This window comes from Temnothorax longispinosus, chromosome 4 (assembly GCF_030848805.1).
Source record: "Temnothorax longispinosus isolate EJ_2023e chromosome 4, Tlon_JGU_v1, whole genome shotgun sequence".
Lineage (NCBI taxonomy): Eukaryota > Metazoa > Arthropoda > Insecta > Hymenoptera > Formicidae > Temnothorax > Temnothorax longispinosus.
The window spans coordinates 21,996,043-22,015,315 of record NC_092361.1 but is presented as its reverse complement, the minus strand read 5'-3'; the positions used below and the strand labels follow the sequence as shown (position 1 = coordinate 22,015,315).

The 19,273-nt window shown below is 37.2% G+C and overlaps 2 protein-coding genes across 6 annotated transcripts; one reads left to right on the top strand and one right to left on the bottom strand.

Moving 5' to 3' along the window:
• Positions 1 to 88: 88 nt before the first annotated feature.
• On the top strand, positions 89 to 17,581 carry Pnuts (Phosphatase 1 nuclear targeting subunit). Of its 5 annotated transcripts, XM_071777242.1 has the most exons (10): positions 89 to 243; positions 369 to 594; positions 1,869 to 1,955; positions 3,729 to 3,913; positions 4,514 to 6,360; positions 13,697 to 13,923; positions 14,000 to 14,141; positions 14,428 to 14,745; positions 14,931 to 15,090; positions 15,366 to 17,581. In XM_071777242.1, the coding sequence occupies exons 3-10, from the start codon at positions 1,953 to 1,955 to the stop codon at positions 16,165 to 16,167; spliced, it is 3,684 nt and encodes a 1,227-aa protein (XP_071633343.1). In that variant the 5' UTR covers positions 89 to 243; positions 369 to 594; positions 1,869 to 1,952; the 3' UTR covers positions 16,168 to 17,581. The 5 variants fall into 5 exon arrangements, with proteins under 5 accessions (XP_071633343.1, XP_071633345.1, XP_071633346.1 ...); XM_071777244.1 differs by lacking the exon at positions 369 to 594 and having other exon boundaries at positions 178 to 243; XM_071777245.1 differs by lacking the exons at positions 89 to 243; positions 369 to 594 and adding an exon at positions 632 to 828.
• Positions 17,582 to 17,782: 201 nt separating this feature from the next.
• Positions 17,783 to 19,253, bottom strand: LOC139812433 (calcium load-activated calcium channel). The gene is made up of 4 exons (XM_071777247.1): positions 18,979 to 19,253; positions 18,559 to 18,636; positions 18,154 to 18,473; positions 17,783 to 18,080 (listed from the first exon to the last, which is right to left on the bottom strand). Exons 1-4 carry the CDS (start codon positions 19,037 to 19,039, stop codon positions 17,988 to 17,990), a joined length of 552 nt encoding a protein of 183 aa, XP_071633348.1. The 5' UTR covers positions 19,040 to 19,253; the 3' UTR covers positions 17,783 to 17,987.
• Between the last annotated feature and the right edge of the window lie 20 nt (positions 19,254 to 19,273).

Sequence of the window (19,273 nt, the reverse complement as noted above, 5' to 3'; positions counted from 1 at the left end):
CATCGATTTGAGTCTCGGGAGCAACGTATCGCGGTTCGAACGGCATTTTTACTCTCTCGCTCGTTGGCTCGATAAAAATCGCGGATCGTCAATCGTCGCACGCAAAGGCACGAAAGAGAGTTCCACCGGGGCGCGTCTGGCGCGCGGTCGCGCTTTTGACTTGCGCGGTAACGGGAGCAGGATGTAGAGACCGGGCACTTCCGGCTTGTTCATTGGTTAGCAGGCAGGGTCTTACGCAGTCAGGTGAGGATTGTTTCGCACAACGTTGTCAAGGGATAATTGCCGGCGCGGATTCGCGGAAGCGAAATATTGAACGGGCTACGGGCGTCCGGTAGCGGCGACGGATTCTAGACGACGTTTAATTGCAGATGGCAAATAGACGGGCCGAGCGTACGCGGATGAGGGTCACGTAGCGCGCATCTCGGATGCGACAGGAAGAGCGAGAGTCCAGCGAGGCCGGGCGAGCAGAGAGACCATTCGGCAACACGCTCCTCGTGTTGCTGACGTTACTCGTTAATCCATAAGGACATGTTCAGTTTCTCACCAGATCGTGAACATTTATTTTCCATAAAAAGGACTTAATTTTTATCTACTGTGAGTGGCTATTCCTATTCTCCAACGAATTATCCAACTAACAGATTGGCATGAACGAAAAAGAAACAACAAAAAAAAAAAGACCGAAGGTCGGCAGCACGTACAATTCCCATCGGGAACGACCCCCGAGAGAGATCTCGACGTTCTTGCTCCGATGCGTAAATCGCGTAATCGCAACACGTCGTAAAGCTATTCGAAACGTGTTGAAAGACAGCGTCATCGTTCCGATCGAAGGTGAATAATGTCGGGGACTGTTGGTGACGTAATCCCGCATTCGTGAATTGGGTATCTCGCGCGAGCTGAGTAAGCGGGTTCGCGAGAGAAAGAGAAAGAGAGGGGTCATCCTTGAAAGTGCCATAATCTAATTGGTGCCGAGAAAAGTAATACGCGAGCAAGTTTTTAACTAGTGCCGAAAAAGCAAGAGAAAAAAAAGTGTTGGGAGGTTTTTTTTTAGACGTAAATAGGAGAAACGTATGGCCTCGCGAACGTCTCTGGGTGTGTTACATAAATAGAACGGTTAAAAGCGTGGAGGAGGGGGAGAGGAAGGGGGGAAAGCGTCGCAATTGTCGGGTAACAAAAGCGTGACCGGGTGACGGCCTTTATTGGCCGGCGGGGAGAGGCGTCCTCCGTTCCGATTGGTCGGCCGCGCGCGGACGGACCGGGTGGGGAGCGTGCGGCTCGGCGACTGCGCACTGCGCATCCGGGCTAGTCGTGTGAGAATTACCGTTGCGACGGAGCGCACCTCGTATCCTCGCTTGCGTTATCCGAGCATTTTTAACGAGCGGCCGGTTGCGAATCCCGCTTCGCAGCTAACGTTAGCTATTCTAGATCGATAGGGAATGATATCATGGTAATAATTGCGTAAGAAAAACGTAGTCCACCGGTAGGGAGGTCAGACGCGCGAGAATTCCGTCAGCGGGGAATCGCCCCGAAAATGTCCGACGTCCTCGTTGCGACGTTGCGATGATAATCGCGCGCGGCGCACGGTTACGATTTTCGTAGGCGAGCCGAGCCGGGCAGGGGGGCGAGCTCGATCTCGTAGGGGATTCTGACGGTCAGGCGACGAAAATTTGGATCGAAAGCCCGTGAAATTCCGCGCAATTCCGTTTTGCCTTTGCGTCGCCGTTTCCGGCCCACGCCTCGCGGGTCTCGGGCGACCGCGTGAGAACGAGAACGCGCGCGTTCGGCAATATGGCGTGATGATGTGTGCGTCGCTTGTTCCCGTTCGCGCCGCCCGACGACAATTATCAAGCATTTTTTACGTTTCGTTGCAGACACGCGCGGACGATCCCGCATTCGAGCCCTGGTCCACGTTCGGTGTGATGGAAATACGCTAAAACGTCCTGAATATCAGCAAAATGGTGAGTGGCATAACAATTTTTTTTCTTTTTTTTGTTTAATTATTTATATCGGTATGAACGTGGCGAATTTCTGACGAGCGCATAATTCGGGAGAGATGGCGCCACAGGCTTCGTCCAGGGGCCGAAAGATCAATAACCTTTGCCCCTCTCTCGACCTAGTACTCCACTTTTGCCGTTACCCCCCCCCCTCTCAATTACACAATGTAGATTGTTCAATTTGCCATTATTGCCCGTGGGTGTAACAATGGCGCTGAACAAATTTTCGTATCTGCATTCGAATCAAATAACGATTGATAAATAAAATTGCTTTACTCGTTTGATTGATTTTATCTCCACGAGATAATTGTTTTTAAATTTAATAAAAGAGATGAAAATTATTCTGAAATAAAAGAGAAACTGAAGATAATTTGAAAAGTATTTAAATTCATATTTGAATTTATATTAAAAAAATATAAAAATGACCGATTAATTTTATTCGTTGACAAATATTCTTTAATATTTTCTTTGTGTCAATATATGAATCAAATAATCTCCATTTTTCTAAAATTTATCGTAGTCTTTGGATACTCAAGTATTAGAGAAGAACCCTTTGCTGGTAACGTGCAAATCTAAGTACAAAGATATTATTTTATTGAGTACTAATATCGATATATTAATATTGATTTACTGAAAGCTATTTGTAATTAATTAATTTTATTTTTCTACTAATATCTTTCTAGTACATTAATGTAATTATGTCGAATATATAGTTTTATTATAGTGAATAAGTTATATACAAGGTGTCTGTTATATTTGGAATGCCTGGAATATTTCTGTTGGAAAAAAATCGGAGAATTTTTTAAGAGATCTATAGAAAGAAAATTCTATTTTAAGAAATTCTTTTTCTTTTTCTTTTGAGAATTGTATCTTGCAAACAGCTGACTGTATCGGCTAATGAAATTAAATTAATAACATATTTTTATTTAGCAGATTTAAAACATTTTTATGAGAATTGAGTATAATTTCTCAATATATTTTTCCCTCTTTATGCTTCAGTAAGTGTCGAACACGTAATTTTCACTTTATCATATGTCTCAGAAAAAAAAGAAAAAATTTTATATAAATTTCAAATTTTTGTGCGTTTTCTCTGTGCAATATTTTCCACTTCTTTTGAATAATTTTTTAAATTTTATGTTTGTGAAGCTTTAATGCTTTTTGTAGTGCTTTGTGAGGCGACTTTTCTTTCTTTATAATTTATAATACAAAGTATTGAAGACTATCTTATAGTAGCATTAAACTGATTGTTTTGAACGGATTGCCAAAATTTGAATGGTTAATTTGTAACATAATTATATAAATTTTATGATTTATTATTATCTCGATTTTTCATAGACATCTATGATGATTACATTTGATTTTTATTTGAAACTGCATATTTTCGTTATTTATATTTGATCATCCATGCAGATGTCGAGATAGTCTAAAATGTCTGTAGTCTTCAATTATCTTCGATCTTAAATTTAAAAAATTATTTTATGGATAAATCTATGAATGAGAAATAGAAATTTACATTTCTTTTAAATTTTTACTTAAAAATCATCTAATGGTCTCCATGGCTGAGTTTTTTAAGTTTTTCTCGAAAGTTTATAAATAGGTACCTTGTGTATATTTTCTATTTTTTAATTATTTTCAATTTCTTTTGAAATTGTTTTAAACTTTAAAGTTGTAAGCATTTTATATCCTTATATAAATGAATGTATCAATAATGTTTTTCTTCTTAAATTGTATTTTCAGCCACGTATAGATCCTCTATCGTTGCTCAAATGCCTTAGCGTTTTATTGGGTCCAACAGGAGGTATTAAGAGTAAAGAAGAAGTTCACCGATTAGCTAATTTAATGACAAAATTTTCTAAGAAGCTTGTTTCAAAATGCATTTATATACAAATATTGAAAACCACTAATACGGACTTGCTTAGTCAGTAAGTACTTAAATATACGAACTCTACGTAATATTAACACCATTAAACTTTATACACTTCATTCCATCGTTTTTTGTGATATTAATTAAAATAATTTAGTAATTAAAATAAAAGACATTTGTTATTCAGCATGTTGAGATACACAAGTATATTGTATGTTATTTGTATGTTTGTGTGAAAAAAAGTATAAACATGCAAGAGAAAATTATAAGAGACTCAGAACCATTAGACGGTGCTTATTGTGTGCCGTTTTTACTGATACGAGTCTTACATCTCAGTTCTAAAACTTAGTAGAATTTTATGGTTTATTTTGTCAGATTTGTATGTGATTGTTGAATCTCTCTATATATAGAAGAGCAATGATTTAAAAAAATTCTAAAAGTATAATTTTACAGTTTTTTTTACTTGTAGAAATTGATTATTACTATTTTTCATGTTTGTGGAATTAATCTTTACCTATTCTTTATAATACTGTACTTTTAAACAATTTTGTGAAATTAGAATTTGAAATGGAGTATATAATTTGAAATAACATATTATCTATACAATAGTACAAGCCAATGTATTATTTTACGTTTTATAATTTCTTTTTTTTTGCAGATTTATGACCGCTGGAGGATGGAATCTTATTCACACGTGGCTCACTGATGGCATTCTTGCCAAGAACTGGGCTCTCATTCAAGAACTTCTCAAGCTTCTGCTACTCTGTCCAGTAGATATCGAGCGGTTGAAGAGTAATAATTGTCCAAAGTTGATCAAGGGATTGTCGAAAGAAGGTAGTCATCAGGGTGTTCGAACATTGGCCAGTCGACTTGTCGAGCAGTGGCTGAAAATTGTAAAGGGAGAAGCGGCGCCAAACTCGGTGCCGGCTCAAATCATGACGGTTTCAGTGCAGTCAAACGTTATTGCGGGCCAAACTGCGATTGTACCTTCGTCGCAACAACAGCAGTGTGCGAACACTCAGCAAACCGTAGATGATACCGAAAATGCAACCGTTCACGTGCAGGACTTCAAGCTCGCGCAACAATCTACCGCGAGTATTTCGGTAAATCAGCAAGATCATGAGAAGCAGCAACAATTGCAGGAGAGGTTACAGCCACAAACGGTGGAAGTACAACAGCAAGTAACGCAACAACAATCTAAAAAGCAATCCTTCGTTGTTGTTTCGACGTCCTCATCACTGCCTGTTTACAAGATTACTATTCGCGACGGCAATCAGGTCCTCGCGAAAGTAGAGACGGACGCCGCGAATATAAGTAACGTTCTAAATACAGCTAGTACGAGTACGGACAGTGGACACGCCCCAAATGCTACGCAGGAAGCGAAGCCAGAAGGGGAGGAGGAGTTTGACGAGACGGAAGAAAATGGCAGTGCGGCTGGTGGTCGAGATGACGTAGTAGACGTTGTACAGTCAGACGATTCGGGACACGTTCCTAGTGAAGTGAAACAAACTGTAGTTAGTTCTAAAGACAATCAAGATACTGAAGGTGTTAAAAGCAAAGACTCTAAGGACATTGCCAGTAGTGATAGCGGTAAATCTAGTGATAAAGAAAATAGGGACTCTCATAAAAAAGATGATAAAAAGTCCAGTAGCAGTTCCGAGAAGAAAAGTAGTAGCGGCCATCATCATGGCTCATCTTCGTCTTCGTTGTCATCGTCATCGTCGAAGAGCTCTAAGCATGGCACGAGTTCCAGTGCGCATCGCAGCAGCTCTACATCCCATAAATCTAGTAGTCACCGTTCGGGTTCTAGTAATAATAGTAGTTCTAAAAATTCTAGCAAAGATAGGTCTTCCAAGGATAAAGACAAGCATCACTCCAGCTCATCTAGCAAACACAGCTCAAGTAGGAGTAAATCCGAGCGAGACAAGGAACGGGAAAAGGAGAAGGAGAAGCAGAAGAAGGATCAGGCAGAGAAGGATAAGGCGACTCTGGAGAAGGTGCAGGGTCAAGCGTTGAGTTCTAAGATGGGCAAAATACCGAAGAAGCGAACCGAAGATGAGAAGTCGAGCGATGCAAATGGAAGAAAGTCTTCGACCGAGTCGCGCGACAGCTCGAAAGAAAACAAGGAGAAAGCGGATTCGAAGAAGGACGCCGTTGCGACGAAGCTCGTTACCGAAAAGAAGAATATATCCATTTCCATTGAGAACAGAAAAAATAGCCAGGACTCAGGAACGCGACCGAAGACGGTGAAGACGTTTAACTCGAAATTCAGATCCACGGGCCTAGAGGAAGAAGTAAAACCACCACCACCCAGATCGAAGAAGGCGGCTCCTGCTGCCGATAAGAAGGTTCTACCTCCAAAATTACCTTTGAAGAGGCCATCGCCGTTGAGGGATGTTCCACTGGTGGAGAAACGTGTGAAGCTATCCCTGGACTCACCAACAACAACCTCGCCAAGTGATGAGAAGAAGGGAGGGATTAAGCTGATTCCGCCAAAACCTAAACGTAAGTATACTGGTATCCTATTACAAACTATGTATAAAATTTCTTTATTAATACGTGATCTTTATCATAATTTTCTTTTAGAATACTGATATTTTTATCATAATCTAAATGTAAACATATTGCTAATGTCCTCAGATAAAGCAGTCTATGAATTGAATTTTTAATTATCTTGAAGTTACTCTATACCATGTAACTTCTTTAATTTTTATTCGATATATTAATAGAAATAATCAAAAATAGAAAACCTTGGAAATATTCTTATACTAAATACAATCTTACGAAATGGGAAGTATAGAAAAAAATGTGTTTACTAAAAGAGCAGATATCTTATAAAATATCTTAAATTTATTAACAGCATAAGAATCACAAAAAAGAATATAGTACACAAGAGTATAGAATTTAACATATACATTCAATATATTATAATTGATTAGAAAAAGAATCTGAATTTATTTGAACATTATCATATTATAAATCTTGTTTTATTTTACAAATTAGTAACTTACTAATGTATTTTTATACATTCTATTTTCATAATTTTATTTTTATATATTTTATAATATATTTAAAATATTTATATATTTTATATATTTTAAAATAAATATAATAATATTTGTTAACACTGTACACACATACTTTTTATCTTTTATTTATATTAAAATATATTCTTAATGAAATCGAACCAATAATTAAATATAGAATAATTGGTTTTGTAGTATTCTATTCTCAGAAATATTATTTTATTGTTATTTATAGTAAATGTCTATTATTGTTATCTATTTTTTGCAATAAGACGTTATAATGTTTTTCTATATCACGCATTATACAAGATCCAAGTTCTATTTCGGTGGAATGATGATGATAAATGAATAATGACTGCTTAAGCTTTGTACATTGGCATGCTACGTTATATATGACTTACTAACTCTGTAATATTGAGTTTGCAGGTGGATGGTTCCAACAAGAAATGCAACGAGATCCGGTATTTACCGCGATATTTTTACATATCGCGAATATTATTGACAATTTCTCTCTTGACTTTTGGTGTTACATCAGACATTTATTTGCCTATGTACCTTTAACTTATTGTTTCTTCCAGGCATATCGTAGCGTAATATTTCTTAATAGTACATCCTCTACTTTCCCAAAAAATTATTATTAGCGTTTCATAGAAGATATAATAAGCCGTAACGATTTATCCATCGTGCTGCACGAAGATTTTAACAGCTCTTGCTCGTGCGGATCACACCTACGAGAAAATTAACGTCTCTCGTTAGAAGAACGAGGCCCATTAGGATCGACACTCGACTACGAAACTTTTTCGTATATTAAGAATCTTCGATTCAGCAGGTAATCCTCGATAAGCTATTCATTAAAACGCGATTTCTTCAATCAATATTCGCGCGACTGAGGAAGAGTATATACATATACATTTAATTATTTCGAAGTAAAACGTATAGTTTCTCCGTTGAGAGCAATATAGAGAATATAAATGAAAAAAAAGTGTTCTATCTCTCAATATTTACGGATTAGCGGGAAATGTGTTTTTTAAATCTCCGATATCAGTGACGCAACGATACGAAGCCATCGCTCAGGAATAGTTCTAATCTTTTACTAGGTAAGGCAACAAAAACTTTGTCTATTCATATTTCTTCCCTTGTAAATGTACACCCTACTTAAACAGTCAAATAAATTTATCAGAAATCTGGAATATTTAACTCTTGGGTTTCTGCTATACTTATACACATCTTGCTCGCTATTAAATGGCCGACGTTAAATACTACGCAAAGTATGTATCGCGAGCCCATCCAGATTTCCATCCTCTCGGTGATGATTCTTAACGTTAAACGCGCGAAATGGTAACGTAAAATATTGCTGTCAATGTTTCAATTGATTCAGCGATTGGGAGAAAAATTGGCTTCCCTCGAATCAGATTTATTAAATAGAAGGTCTTTTTTTTTAGTTTATACGAAGCTCCGTTAATCGTCGCATATATATATTTGTTGCCAACGAAATACGAGTATCTTGGTCAAAACGTATCGACAGATAATATGGAGTTATCATTATCATTAACTTTTCATGACAAATGAGATATTGATGAATTTATCAGAGAGAATTGAAATTTGTGTCGGGCAAGTGATTTCGAACACCTTTAATAGATACGCAAAACTGAGAGAGAAAGAAAGAGAGAAAGAGAGGGAGAGAAAGAAAGCGTGCAAGAAAGGAGTGGTTGAGAAAAAGATGGGGGAGACTGTGGTGAGGAAGAGACGATATACTGAAGCAACGTTGAATAATGCGGTGGACCCTATGGATTTTAAGTAGCACTGAAAGTGCACGAATTCCGAAGCTGCATATTCGACGTCTTCGAGCGAGAAGGCCTCTCGGACCGGCAGGAGGCCCTCCTTTACAACATCCGACATCGTCGGCATGGTGAAGAGAGTCTTCTTCTTTGCCAATGTTCGTTACTGAACGAAAAGAGAGAGATACGCAGAAAGAGAGAGAGAGAAAGAGAAAAGAAACGAACAGATAGAAGGGCGAGACAGATCGCGCGCTCCAAAATTTGCAGTGTATACTCGGCGTGTAATTCAGAATTCTCTTTTGCATGCTTTATTTGAATTTGATGGAAAATGGTACTATATAAACGAATTATTTGATACTATATAATTATTTGTATACAATCCCACAAAATTGGCCGGACCGTATATCCTTATCGAATTACTCGTATAACGTTTCGCGATAATCGCGTTTGTTTTGGCGGATAGACGCGCGACGGCGTGTGCACAACGAAAGGGAAAAACAAATCTGTAACGCGGCTCGAGCGATATTTCTGTTCGGATAACGTCAAAGATGAGATTCATCAGATCCTTCACGCTCGATCGCAGATTTTGGATTGCGACGGCAATTTTTCGTCTCGGAAACTTTCATTCCGCATCGCGAGAACGGGGTGCGAGGCCCGTGGAACGGACCCGCCACCCACGTGGCGGCGACGATATTTTTTCTTTTTTTTTGTCTTGCATCGCGACGATTTCGGAGTCCAAATTCGGCTCCCTTCCGGGGTCGCTGGGGGGCTGACTCATGCACACGATAGCCGGGAGGGGGGGGGGGAGAGTTCGAAACGCGGAGTCGCGCTTTCGCGCGAAGGTGTGTATCGTCGCAGGGGAACCTAACCGATGTTTTTGCGACCGTCTCCACGCCGACGCGCACGTGGCCCCCGTCCCTGTCCGTGTGTGCCGCCACGGCCGGACCGGCCGGCGTATACCGCGCTATACGGGACCCACGCCTACTAACCGTCCGACGTACATCGAGCCGCGCCGCGCCGAGCGCGGCGACGGACTTGGTGCTTCGTCGGGCGGCGCGTCATCCCTCCGCTCGTCGCGGGGACGGAAGACCGTTCCTATCCGACCGCGTGCAAATATATGCATAATGCGCTCGGCACCGTACGTTAAATCCTTGATTTATCAATACGCAATTCACGACTGTAACGTGGCCATTATACAGCATCGGAAATCGTATGAGAGAGAGAGAGAGAGAGCACGTGTTTTCTACGCACGTGTTTTCTTCTCCACGCGTGTTTGTATGCATATATATTTGTTGCGATATATTTATACACGCACGTGGAAAGATGATATGCTATTTTTAATTGAATAAAACATGAAAGGAAATATTTAGACGGTCGCTATGTTTGTAATCAGTTAACGGTCTTTGTCCCCTGCGCGTTTAAAAACTTTTTGGAATGGAAACGAACGATGTTGAAATCTTGTGCCTTCTAAATAATATCGAAAAGCTCATTTTCCATCAGATACAAATATCCAATTTATGTATTTGGACTAAATAATTCGAAAAACAAAATACAGACTACAATATTTACATACAATCAAGTCGAATATTTTTGTTGATTCTTTTCTTGATATAATGTGAATTGTTAAAATTACGTTAAATGAGCATGACGAGAGAGAGAAAGAGAGAGTCCTATTAAATATATAAATATAGGACAGTGTCTCGAATAAGACAGAGTCTTTCCAAACTGTTGCTTCAATTAGCATACGACGATTTAATTAGTAATGTATTGAATTATGGATTAAAGTCTAACGGTGCTGCGCTTGTTGCGCTTCTAAATTTGTTCTTTGAAATACGATAAAACACACCCGTCAAATAGAAAAATTCTGTTCTGTTCGTTATCACTTAATAATGCAATCAATTGCTGTATTCCTGTATTGTTGTACACAAATAATACTGTTTCAAATATACGTTCGAATTTATTTTTAGATACAGCAAAGTTTCGGTTTCAGTCACAATAGCAGGCATTTACTTGTTAAACTATTTATTATAAACTATTTCGAACTGTTACAAATGTAAGAAAATGCAGTACATTTATAATATAAAACAAATGATGAATAAGACGGGACAAACACGAGAAGTGTTTGTATAATTTTCGTGATATCGATTTAATTAATCGAAAGACAATTGTAATGATTTATCTCTAACGCATAGATGTATAGGTTCCCTAGACGAACATTTAGAATTGTTTATATTTTTGTTATCTGCATACAAATGTATACGTGTATACAAGCCGAAACGTAGCTTCAAACGTTTTTCCATACCATTAACGAGATCAATTTATATCCAATGAATTTCAATTGTTGCAAGGTTGTGGACTTTGCGTGTCGCATTGTCATACGATTTCCGATCAATGTGGCGCGATGCGAAGGCATTTAAAGACCAAAGATCGCGTCAAGAGCACCTTCGTACGACACTATTCGAAGTTGCAAGAGACTATCTGCCTAGAGAACAGTGGTGTTCCTAAATGTCATGTTTTTTCTTTTTTTATCATAAACTATTTCTGTGTGGAAATAAAAAAAACCCATATAATACAACCTGTACTCTTCCTTAATTTTTCTATTAATTTCTGTCGTGCTTATCATGTCAGTGCTGTCACTGGGGGTACTAGATTTATTTCTACTAGGGTTATTTCTAATATATGGGACATAACTACCCATTATTCGAATTTGTGAATATAAATCGGAATACCCGAAAATAGTATCCAAATATTGACAGCACAACTATATTGTATCCTTTAAACTCTTGAAGAATAGCTAGTTTTAACATGAATCGTATTTCGTTTGTAGTGTTATGGATATAAAATTTATATAAATTAACGTATATATTTTTGTATTTGTAATATGGGACAGTGATGATAAAAATTATTATGATGATAAATTTGTATGCTTTATTGTATGCTAAAATTGATTTCTGATTATTTTTTTAATGTTAAATCGTGATTTAAAAAAAAAAGATAAATGAACAATATTTGTCTTAATTATCATGTTAATATGATATTTATGTATTTAATAACACTTTTCTTATATATATATATATATATATATATACGAAAAGTATGTATGAGTCTTATTTCTACAATTTTTGTGAAAATCAAGATTTTATTAAAGCGATTCAAATTAATTTTGTGTTTTCATAATAAACTGATTTGTATTGTAAAAACAATTGTGATTTATATACAATTGTTATAAATTATTTTCATCGTTTTGCATCTTTTTATTATGAATACACATAATCGCAGTTGTTATAGATCTATTTTGTATAATTTTTGTGCAGTAATAGAATAAATGTAAAAATCAATTTATTCCATAAAGGAATATAATCATTTTGAAATAATACCTGATATTTATCTTTCAGCGCTGTAATTGTAATACGATTCAAAGAAATATATATTTTTTTTGTAAATCGTTAGTCTTAATTTTGAAACTTCTACGTAACGATGTTAGATTAGACTACAGAAATTTATTATAAAATTTAAGCATATTTATAACATGTTGAGAGTATTGCTGATTTATATTTGATATATCAAAAATATTTGTTCACGTAATTGGTATTCTCGTTCCTTGGTTTTTCTATTATTGTTATTATATGCAACATAAAAAAACAGTCTTGAATATATTTTATTCGATTAAATAAAAATAAAATTTTCTGTCTAAAGGAATACTTGGTCATTATGTCTCAAAAGTAGATATTAAAATATTATATGTTGATAAAGAGATGACGTGGAGTTTATTAAATAGTTTTATTAAGGAGACATAGTTTATTAAAAAGTTACAAAGTATTCATTCTCAATGTGTGAATATTGATAATTAATAATATATAATAATTATTGGACGCCATACTTACTTTTTCTAAAAAATCCTTATATTCTGATTTACATTTATGTTGCACCCACATTCTATTCCTTACGGCTTGTATATCACTTATAAACTAGAAACAACACTAATTATATCATTGTCTAATTTATTGTTTCTCAATTATTTTCGTATTATTTATATGACTAATATACATATATGAAGAATCATACAATATAAGAAATCTTTTTTAAAAATATATTAGTTTAAATCTTCCATATCTCTTTTTTTACAGGATGTACTGAGCAAAATCGAAGACAAATTCATTTCGGCAGACAATTTATCGTTAATTTCTATTATAAACACTGTTCGCTGATATTGAAGAACTGATATTTTACTTGCAGCTATTGAAAAATGGGAAACATTTCTTATTTTTTTTTTCAGATACATGCCGAATACCGTTAAAGCAACCAACGAATCACTACAACTTTGCGACTATCGGCATACTTTTACATAATCTTAACAAGCTGTATTCATTTACATCGTTCATTCACATCAAGGATGAAATACGATTACAGTTTGAAAATATATTTAATAATTATATACAGGTATTTCCTGATGTGTTTAGGCATAATTTTAGAGGTGAATTCAATTAGGACAAAAGTAATTTATACAAATGTATTTCTGAAATTGCCATTATTAAAATTACCGAAGCACAAGAATTTTACTTAATAACAAGAATAAACGGAATACTAATTCGGAAACGAGATAGACAGAATGTTTTATCATCTTCGCGCGAGGATCTTTTTACGGAGTTATGCCTACGTTAGGAGAAACGCTGTATATCTATAAATTTTTGTAACACTGTTTTTATAGAACGTATCGCTGCTTTACAAAATCGCCATTTTATGCAGAATTATCGAGACGTGCTCGCTCCAGTTTTACTGTTCTTGTGAGAAAATCTTGAAATCTTAAAGATTTATTATTCAACTTTAATGTCGAACACACTACAGGATTTCCATACTAACGTTCCTCAATTGCTTTCAATTTCAGGCGCATGCCGAGATAGCCGAGTCGAGACTAAATTTTGCAAAATGTTTGCTAAAATTTTATTAACAGAAAAGTTGCAGATTCGATAATTTGGTTCTCGTCGCTCATTATAATTCTCAAATTTAAATAAAATCCTTTTTTTTTTTCGTTTTTAGCGATGGTGCTGCAAGAAAGCGACATGTTTATGGATGCCCTCACTGCGTCTACCAAAAGTAAGGAACCGAGGAAGCGTAAGCGGAGGGCTTCTATCACGAAGGATGGATCCTCGGAAGCTAAGAAACAAGAAACCGCCAACGCCGATAATCGCGAGAGCACGCCGCCACCTACTTCGCCGTCAAACGTCGAAGAGAAATCACCGGTCGTACTCAAACCTAATTTCAAAGTAAGTATCCTGGATGTAGGATCGAATATAATACGCTATTTATTTATATAAATTAATTGCGGAATTTTTTTTTTAGTTCTATCAGGACACGCTGGAAATAGAAGAAGACAAAGATCAAAGGGAAAGGGAAAGTGGCGAAGAAGAATTAAGGAAGGACAAAGATCAGGCGTTTGATGAGGAAAGAGACAACAGAGACGATGATGATATTGGAAGTAATAGTAAGTATTTTATTATCATCTTAACTTATTATATTCACAAGTAACAGAGATAAATTCTTTAAAAACACCTTCATTAAAAAAATTACCTTTTATGAATAATTATGAAATTACTTTCGCTCATTTATTTCGTTTACATAATACGTTAATATTTTTATATATTAAAAACTAAAGTATGTTATAATTATTATTAATGCATTTTAATATTACAAATATTTTACATCATCGTGATAAATAAAATTAATTTTATCTAAACAATAAATTACATATATATATTTTTGTTTCGTAGCACCGACGCCCGAGGAAGACGTGGAAGATGTAAAAGATGTGGAATCGCCAGAAGATGAATGTGCGATAATTGGGGATTTGACGAAGAAGGACAGCTCCTATCCCGAAATACGATACGTAGACGGACTTAAAAGCGTTCTGCTACTACAGAAACGTAAAGGGCCGAAAAAGGTTTTGAAGTGGAAGACGGATCTAGAATCTATACGCTACTTCGAATTGGACGAGACGGAAAGAGTTAACGTGACGAAGACGTTTACTGACATGAAGCAAATGGAAAAGCAAAACGAGAGGGAAGCATTCCAGATGGCCAGAAAATTAAGTACGTACGAAATAACTTAAATAACTATATTAATTTTTTGTTACAATTAACATTATACCTACTCATATGAAGCAGTTATATACTTGCAAATTATTTTGTACTTATTTGTTTCAATTATTTACATTTTATGTGTGACACAAGTATATAGTGAATATAATATATAAAATGATCTTTTTTGTCATTAGATACTGAAGATTTAATGGAAGAAAGAACGAGATGGAAACCCTTAATTCCAGTTGATCTACCGCCTCCGTTAGTGGAGCCTGGCAAAGATAGCAAAGAGAAAGATATCCAGTATGCTCGCGAGAAGGGCATTCTCCAAGCCCTTTACTTTAATCGAAGCATGTACGTAATAATTTTGATATACTTAAACTATTTATACATTCCGTGACAACAAGATCAAATATATTTTTATGTTATAGAATATCGTACATAAAAATGAAGTAATGAATATTATGTAGGAGAGAAAGATTATATGAAAAAATACATCTTCTCTATACATATATCGTATAAGTTTTTATAAAACCGTTGCAGATCTTGTTGTGTGGAGTGTACCATTATATTCAAATTTTTAATCGATCAGTTGGGAGTTTTCAATTCTGATTATTTTTGTATTTTAGGATTCCAGACTCTGCAGCTGAACCCGATGAAGAACGGCACCATGTGATGACCGATCCGAAAATAATACCGTTAGACGATCTCACAGGCAATAAAGAGAGTGAAAAAGACTTCACAGCAGTAGCATGGCCGGAACCTAAGCCGCAACCTCCGCAACCGTCGACCGTAACGACGTTCCATTATCCGACGACGTACCCGCACAACCAACCAAGTATGATGGCACCTATGGGACCCCAAACAACAATGGGCCCCATGCCGCAGATGCCGCAACAAATGATGGCTCCCCCGCACATGGCTCCCATGTCTCCGGAGATGACAGGACCGATGCCAACCGCTGGTGGCGGCGGTTGGAGAACGGGCGACGGCAAAGTCCTCGTGCCGGACGTTGGTATGAACCCGATGGCAAACCCGATGTCGGGTGGTTTTAATCAGAATATGGAGGGCGCGCCCATGGTACCGCCGGGAATGATGGGACCACCGCCCATGTACAATCAAGAAGGCTACGGCATGATGTGTCCGGATGACATGGGATACAATAACTTCCAAGGTCCGCCCGGGCCGATGTATGGCCCTGGACCTAACTTTCCGGGTCCGAGAGGCGCCCATATGCACAACAGAGGCAGAGGTGGTCCCGGCTGGGGATATCGTGGACCAGTTAGAGGGGGTTGGAGAGGTGTCGGTGGTGGGTGGCGAGGAAGCGGCAAACAACCACCTGTGTGCAGACAGTTTTCGAAAAATGGTTATTGCCGAGTCGGTGACAAATGTCAGTATCTTCATCCTGGTGTGAACTGTCCGCCGTTTTAAGTAAGGAACTGATACAGTGATGCCGATCAAACTGGATACTAGTGGGATTGAATACTGATTGAATGATGTCGCAAGAATGTCTTCAATTGAAGGACCTAAAAAATGAAGGTGAAGAAGAATGCGATTACTTGGCAGCGTTTTAATGATATGGCGATATCGACTATCGTGTCGATGATCAGTTCACTTGGAAAACGGATCCAAGTGCGCGCACGAACAATGCGCAATAACGCAGAGTGATCAAGTTTAATGTGCAATTTTTTTTACACGGGCATGACTATACATAGATATAAGTAGAATTTCTATTTGATAATACTCGATACATTCAAATGTAAAATGTAAATATAATGACATTTCAGTGAATGCCACATACAGTTGTCGCAGCATCCGATATGGTCGATTATAAGCGCTTTGTAAAATTGAATTGTAACCGTGCTAGGTTCATATCGGCTGCTGGACAGCAGAGCATTTTACCAGGTGGCTCAAAAATCTACGGAGGTTGCTAACGTAATCTTCTTTTCGGTTCCTTGAATTCTTATTATGATACGTCTTTAGCTGAAGTAAATAAATTCTATCTTCTATTATGACACGTCTTTAGAATTATACATTTGAATACAAGATTCCTCTTTCTTTTCGTCATCTTTTATGAGTTTATATTTTCTACATGAGGCCATTGCCGAGAAATTATATATAATTTTCAAAAGAGTGCGATTTAAAATATCGCAGAGAAAGTCGGATTATACTGACGCGACAGCTAAAGCGTTCTATGTACATACACGCACACACATGTACACATTCTTGAAATTTTATTGAGACTTATACTGTATATTACCGCTGCTTCGTGCTTGAAATAACAGAATTCTAGGATAGAGATGATATCAACAATAATATTCGATTGTGATTCCTGATGGAACAGGAGTTTCAATATGAGACAAGCTCAACATTTTGGAGCATGGTGCTGCGTCCCGCTAAACGCGAAACACTCTAACAAAACAAAGATGAAGACAAATTCGTACTTTTTATCAGCATAATTTTTATGTGTATAGATTCTTTGTAAATATGTTTGCATAATATATACATATATATAAACAGATTATTCTCTATATAATGATAGACTGTTAGATTTAATTCTATAACGATAAAAAGAGCAGGTAATATTTAATGGGAATCATATGTACATGTCCATTAAAGTAGAACAAGTTATATAATCTGATATCATTTGAGCTAATTTTTCCCGAGTTTGATGTACAAAATCATGTAACGATTCTATGTAATTTAAATTGTCGTGGTAGTTGCGCCGCAAGTTTTTTACCGCGTAAGATGTTTGATTACACCTTTTTGTATATGGTTGATCGTTATGTTTGTATATAACATATTGTATAAGCGTTGCTTGATGAAAATACACCAGTCATAATTATTTTCTAAAATCGCCCAATAATTTTGTGAACTATAAAACATCCTTTTATTATGTACGGCATATAATCACTTTAAAATCGTAAAATACCCAAGACATTTTGTACTAATAAGGTTCATGTTCCGCCTATTTCTCTCTTATACCTATTAAACTCGCCATTTAACAAACAAACTGTAACATATATTTCACAATAAGCATCACAAGAATAATTACATTATTTTATATTCAAAGATGATAGAGACTGTAAGAAAATCTGAGAACAATTATTTAAATATAATTCAAGATGTACAAAGTGGTGTGTGCAGATTATTAAGATTAACTGGAAATAAATAAATTTTCAGAATCACACAGGGAGGTGTGTAAAAGAGTTCTCTGTAAACACCAGTAACAATTCATTGAATTTGATTTTTTACTTAAATTGCTGAGGCGGAGGCCCAAAGATACTGCCGCTCTGCTTGCTCGCAGTTCTGGATGGCGCGAAGCCAAGCATTTTCTGGATGTTCTAAAAACGAGACGTACGAAGGAAATTTTACGCTCGCCCACCGCGATCGAGAGACCGATCGAGACTCACTTACCTGTCTGATGCTCATCGTGCACAATATGTACAAAAATATGAACGAGCACTCCGTGTAATCGTCGCCCGGGAGATTTCTGTGCGACAAGCCTTGTATCCAGCTGATCGGGACGAACGGCAATCTGGCGACCACCCGCCCGTCGAATATATTATTGAACATGCTTAACAGCGCGGTAAACGCGAACCCGATCGCGAACATTGACTTCATCTTCACCAGGGACAGGTCTCGATTGTTGTTCTTCAATCTCTCCTCCTCCCGTTCGATCTTCTTCTTCTGCTGCCTGTCCAAAGAATCGCCATGCGCCTCTTTTCTCTTCTCCACTGAAAGATATAAGGGGGGTGGCCGTCAATACATGCTTTTGTTTTTACATTCTGTGGTGAGGATGTTACGGTATGGCAAACTCACGCTTTTTACTCTGCTTCTCGACTTCGGCCTTCAGTTTCTGATACTTCTCAGTTCGGTATACCATCAACCACGTCAATCCTAAACAAATAAATTTTCAGAATCAGTGTAAGGAGTACAAAAGACATATTTCTGTAAGCACCAGCAACAATTCGTTAAATTTGAGTTTATTTAGGCTGCGGTCCACTTGATGCTACAAATGCTTCGAAGGATTCCTCTTCTCCTTTCTTTTAATAAAGAAAGAAGGAGAAGAAGAACGGTTCAAAGCATTTGTAGCGTCAAGTGGACCGCAGCTTTAAATTGCTGAGGCGGAGCATTACATATTACTTATCCGTACATCGGAGCGTAAACTGATAAACATAAATGCCGTTTTGTATCCCTTCCGCCGAGTTTATTAATACATTACAGCGTCTATTTTATTACCTTCACCCAGCAACGCCGTGCATATGCTGATAAACAAAATCAGGATGGTGTCTGCCCACATTTTTGCGAAAGTCGAATTTTCTTTTGTTCACGACACGTTGTACAGTCCGACACTGTCGCTCCTCATAATAAAGAATTGCGCGATCCAGAAAGAGGGATTTCCCACTCAATGAACCGTATTTTCACTACTAGTCGGCGAGGAACGTGGAAGCACGAGGATGGACGCGTCAAATTGTAGACATCATGAGCAACTTGCGGAGTCAGCGTCAGCAGGTAGGAAACGTGGTCTCTGCGA

Coding starts and splice junctions, on each gene's coding strand:
- Pnuts (XM_071777242.1), top strand. Junction 13,924..13,999: donor TACTCAAACCTAATTTCAAA/GTAAGTATCCTG, acceptor TTTTTTTTTTAG/TTCTATCAGGACACGCTGGA. Junction 14,142..14,427: donor TGATGATATTGGAAGTAATA/GTAAGTATTTTA, acceptor TTTGTTTCGTAG/CACCGACGCCCGAGGAAGAC.
- LOC139812433 (XM_071777247.1), bottom strand. CDS start 19,039: ATGTGGGCAGACACCATCCTGATTTTGTTTATCAGCATATGCACGGCG. Junction 18,474..18,558: donor CGAGAAGCAGAGTAAAAAGC/GTGAGTTTGCCA, acceptor TATATCTTTCAG/TGGAGAAGAGAAAAGAGGCG. Junction 18,081..18,153: donor GCACGATGAGCATCAGACAG/GTAAGTGAGTCT, acceptor TCTCGTTTTTAG/AACATCCAGAAAATGCTTGG.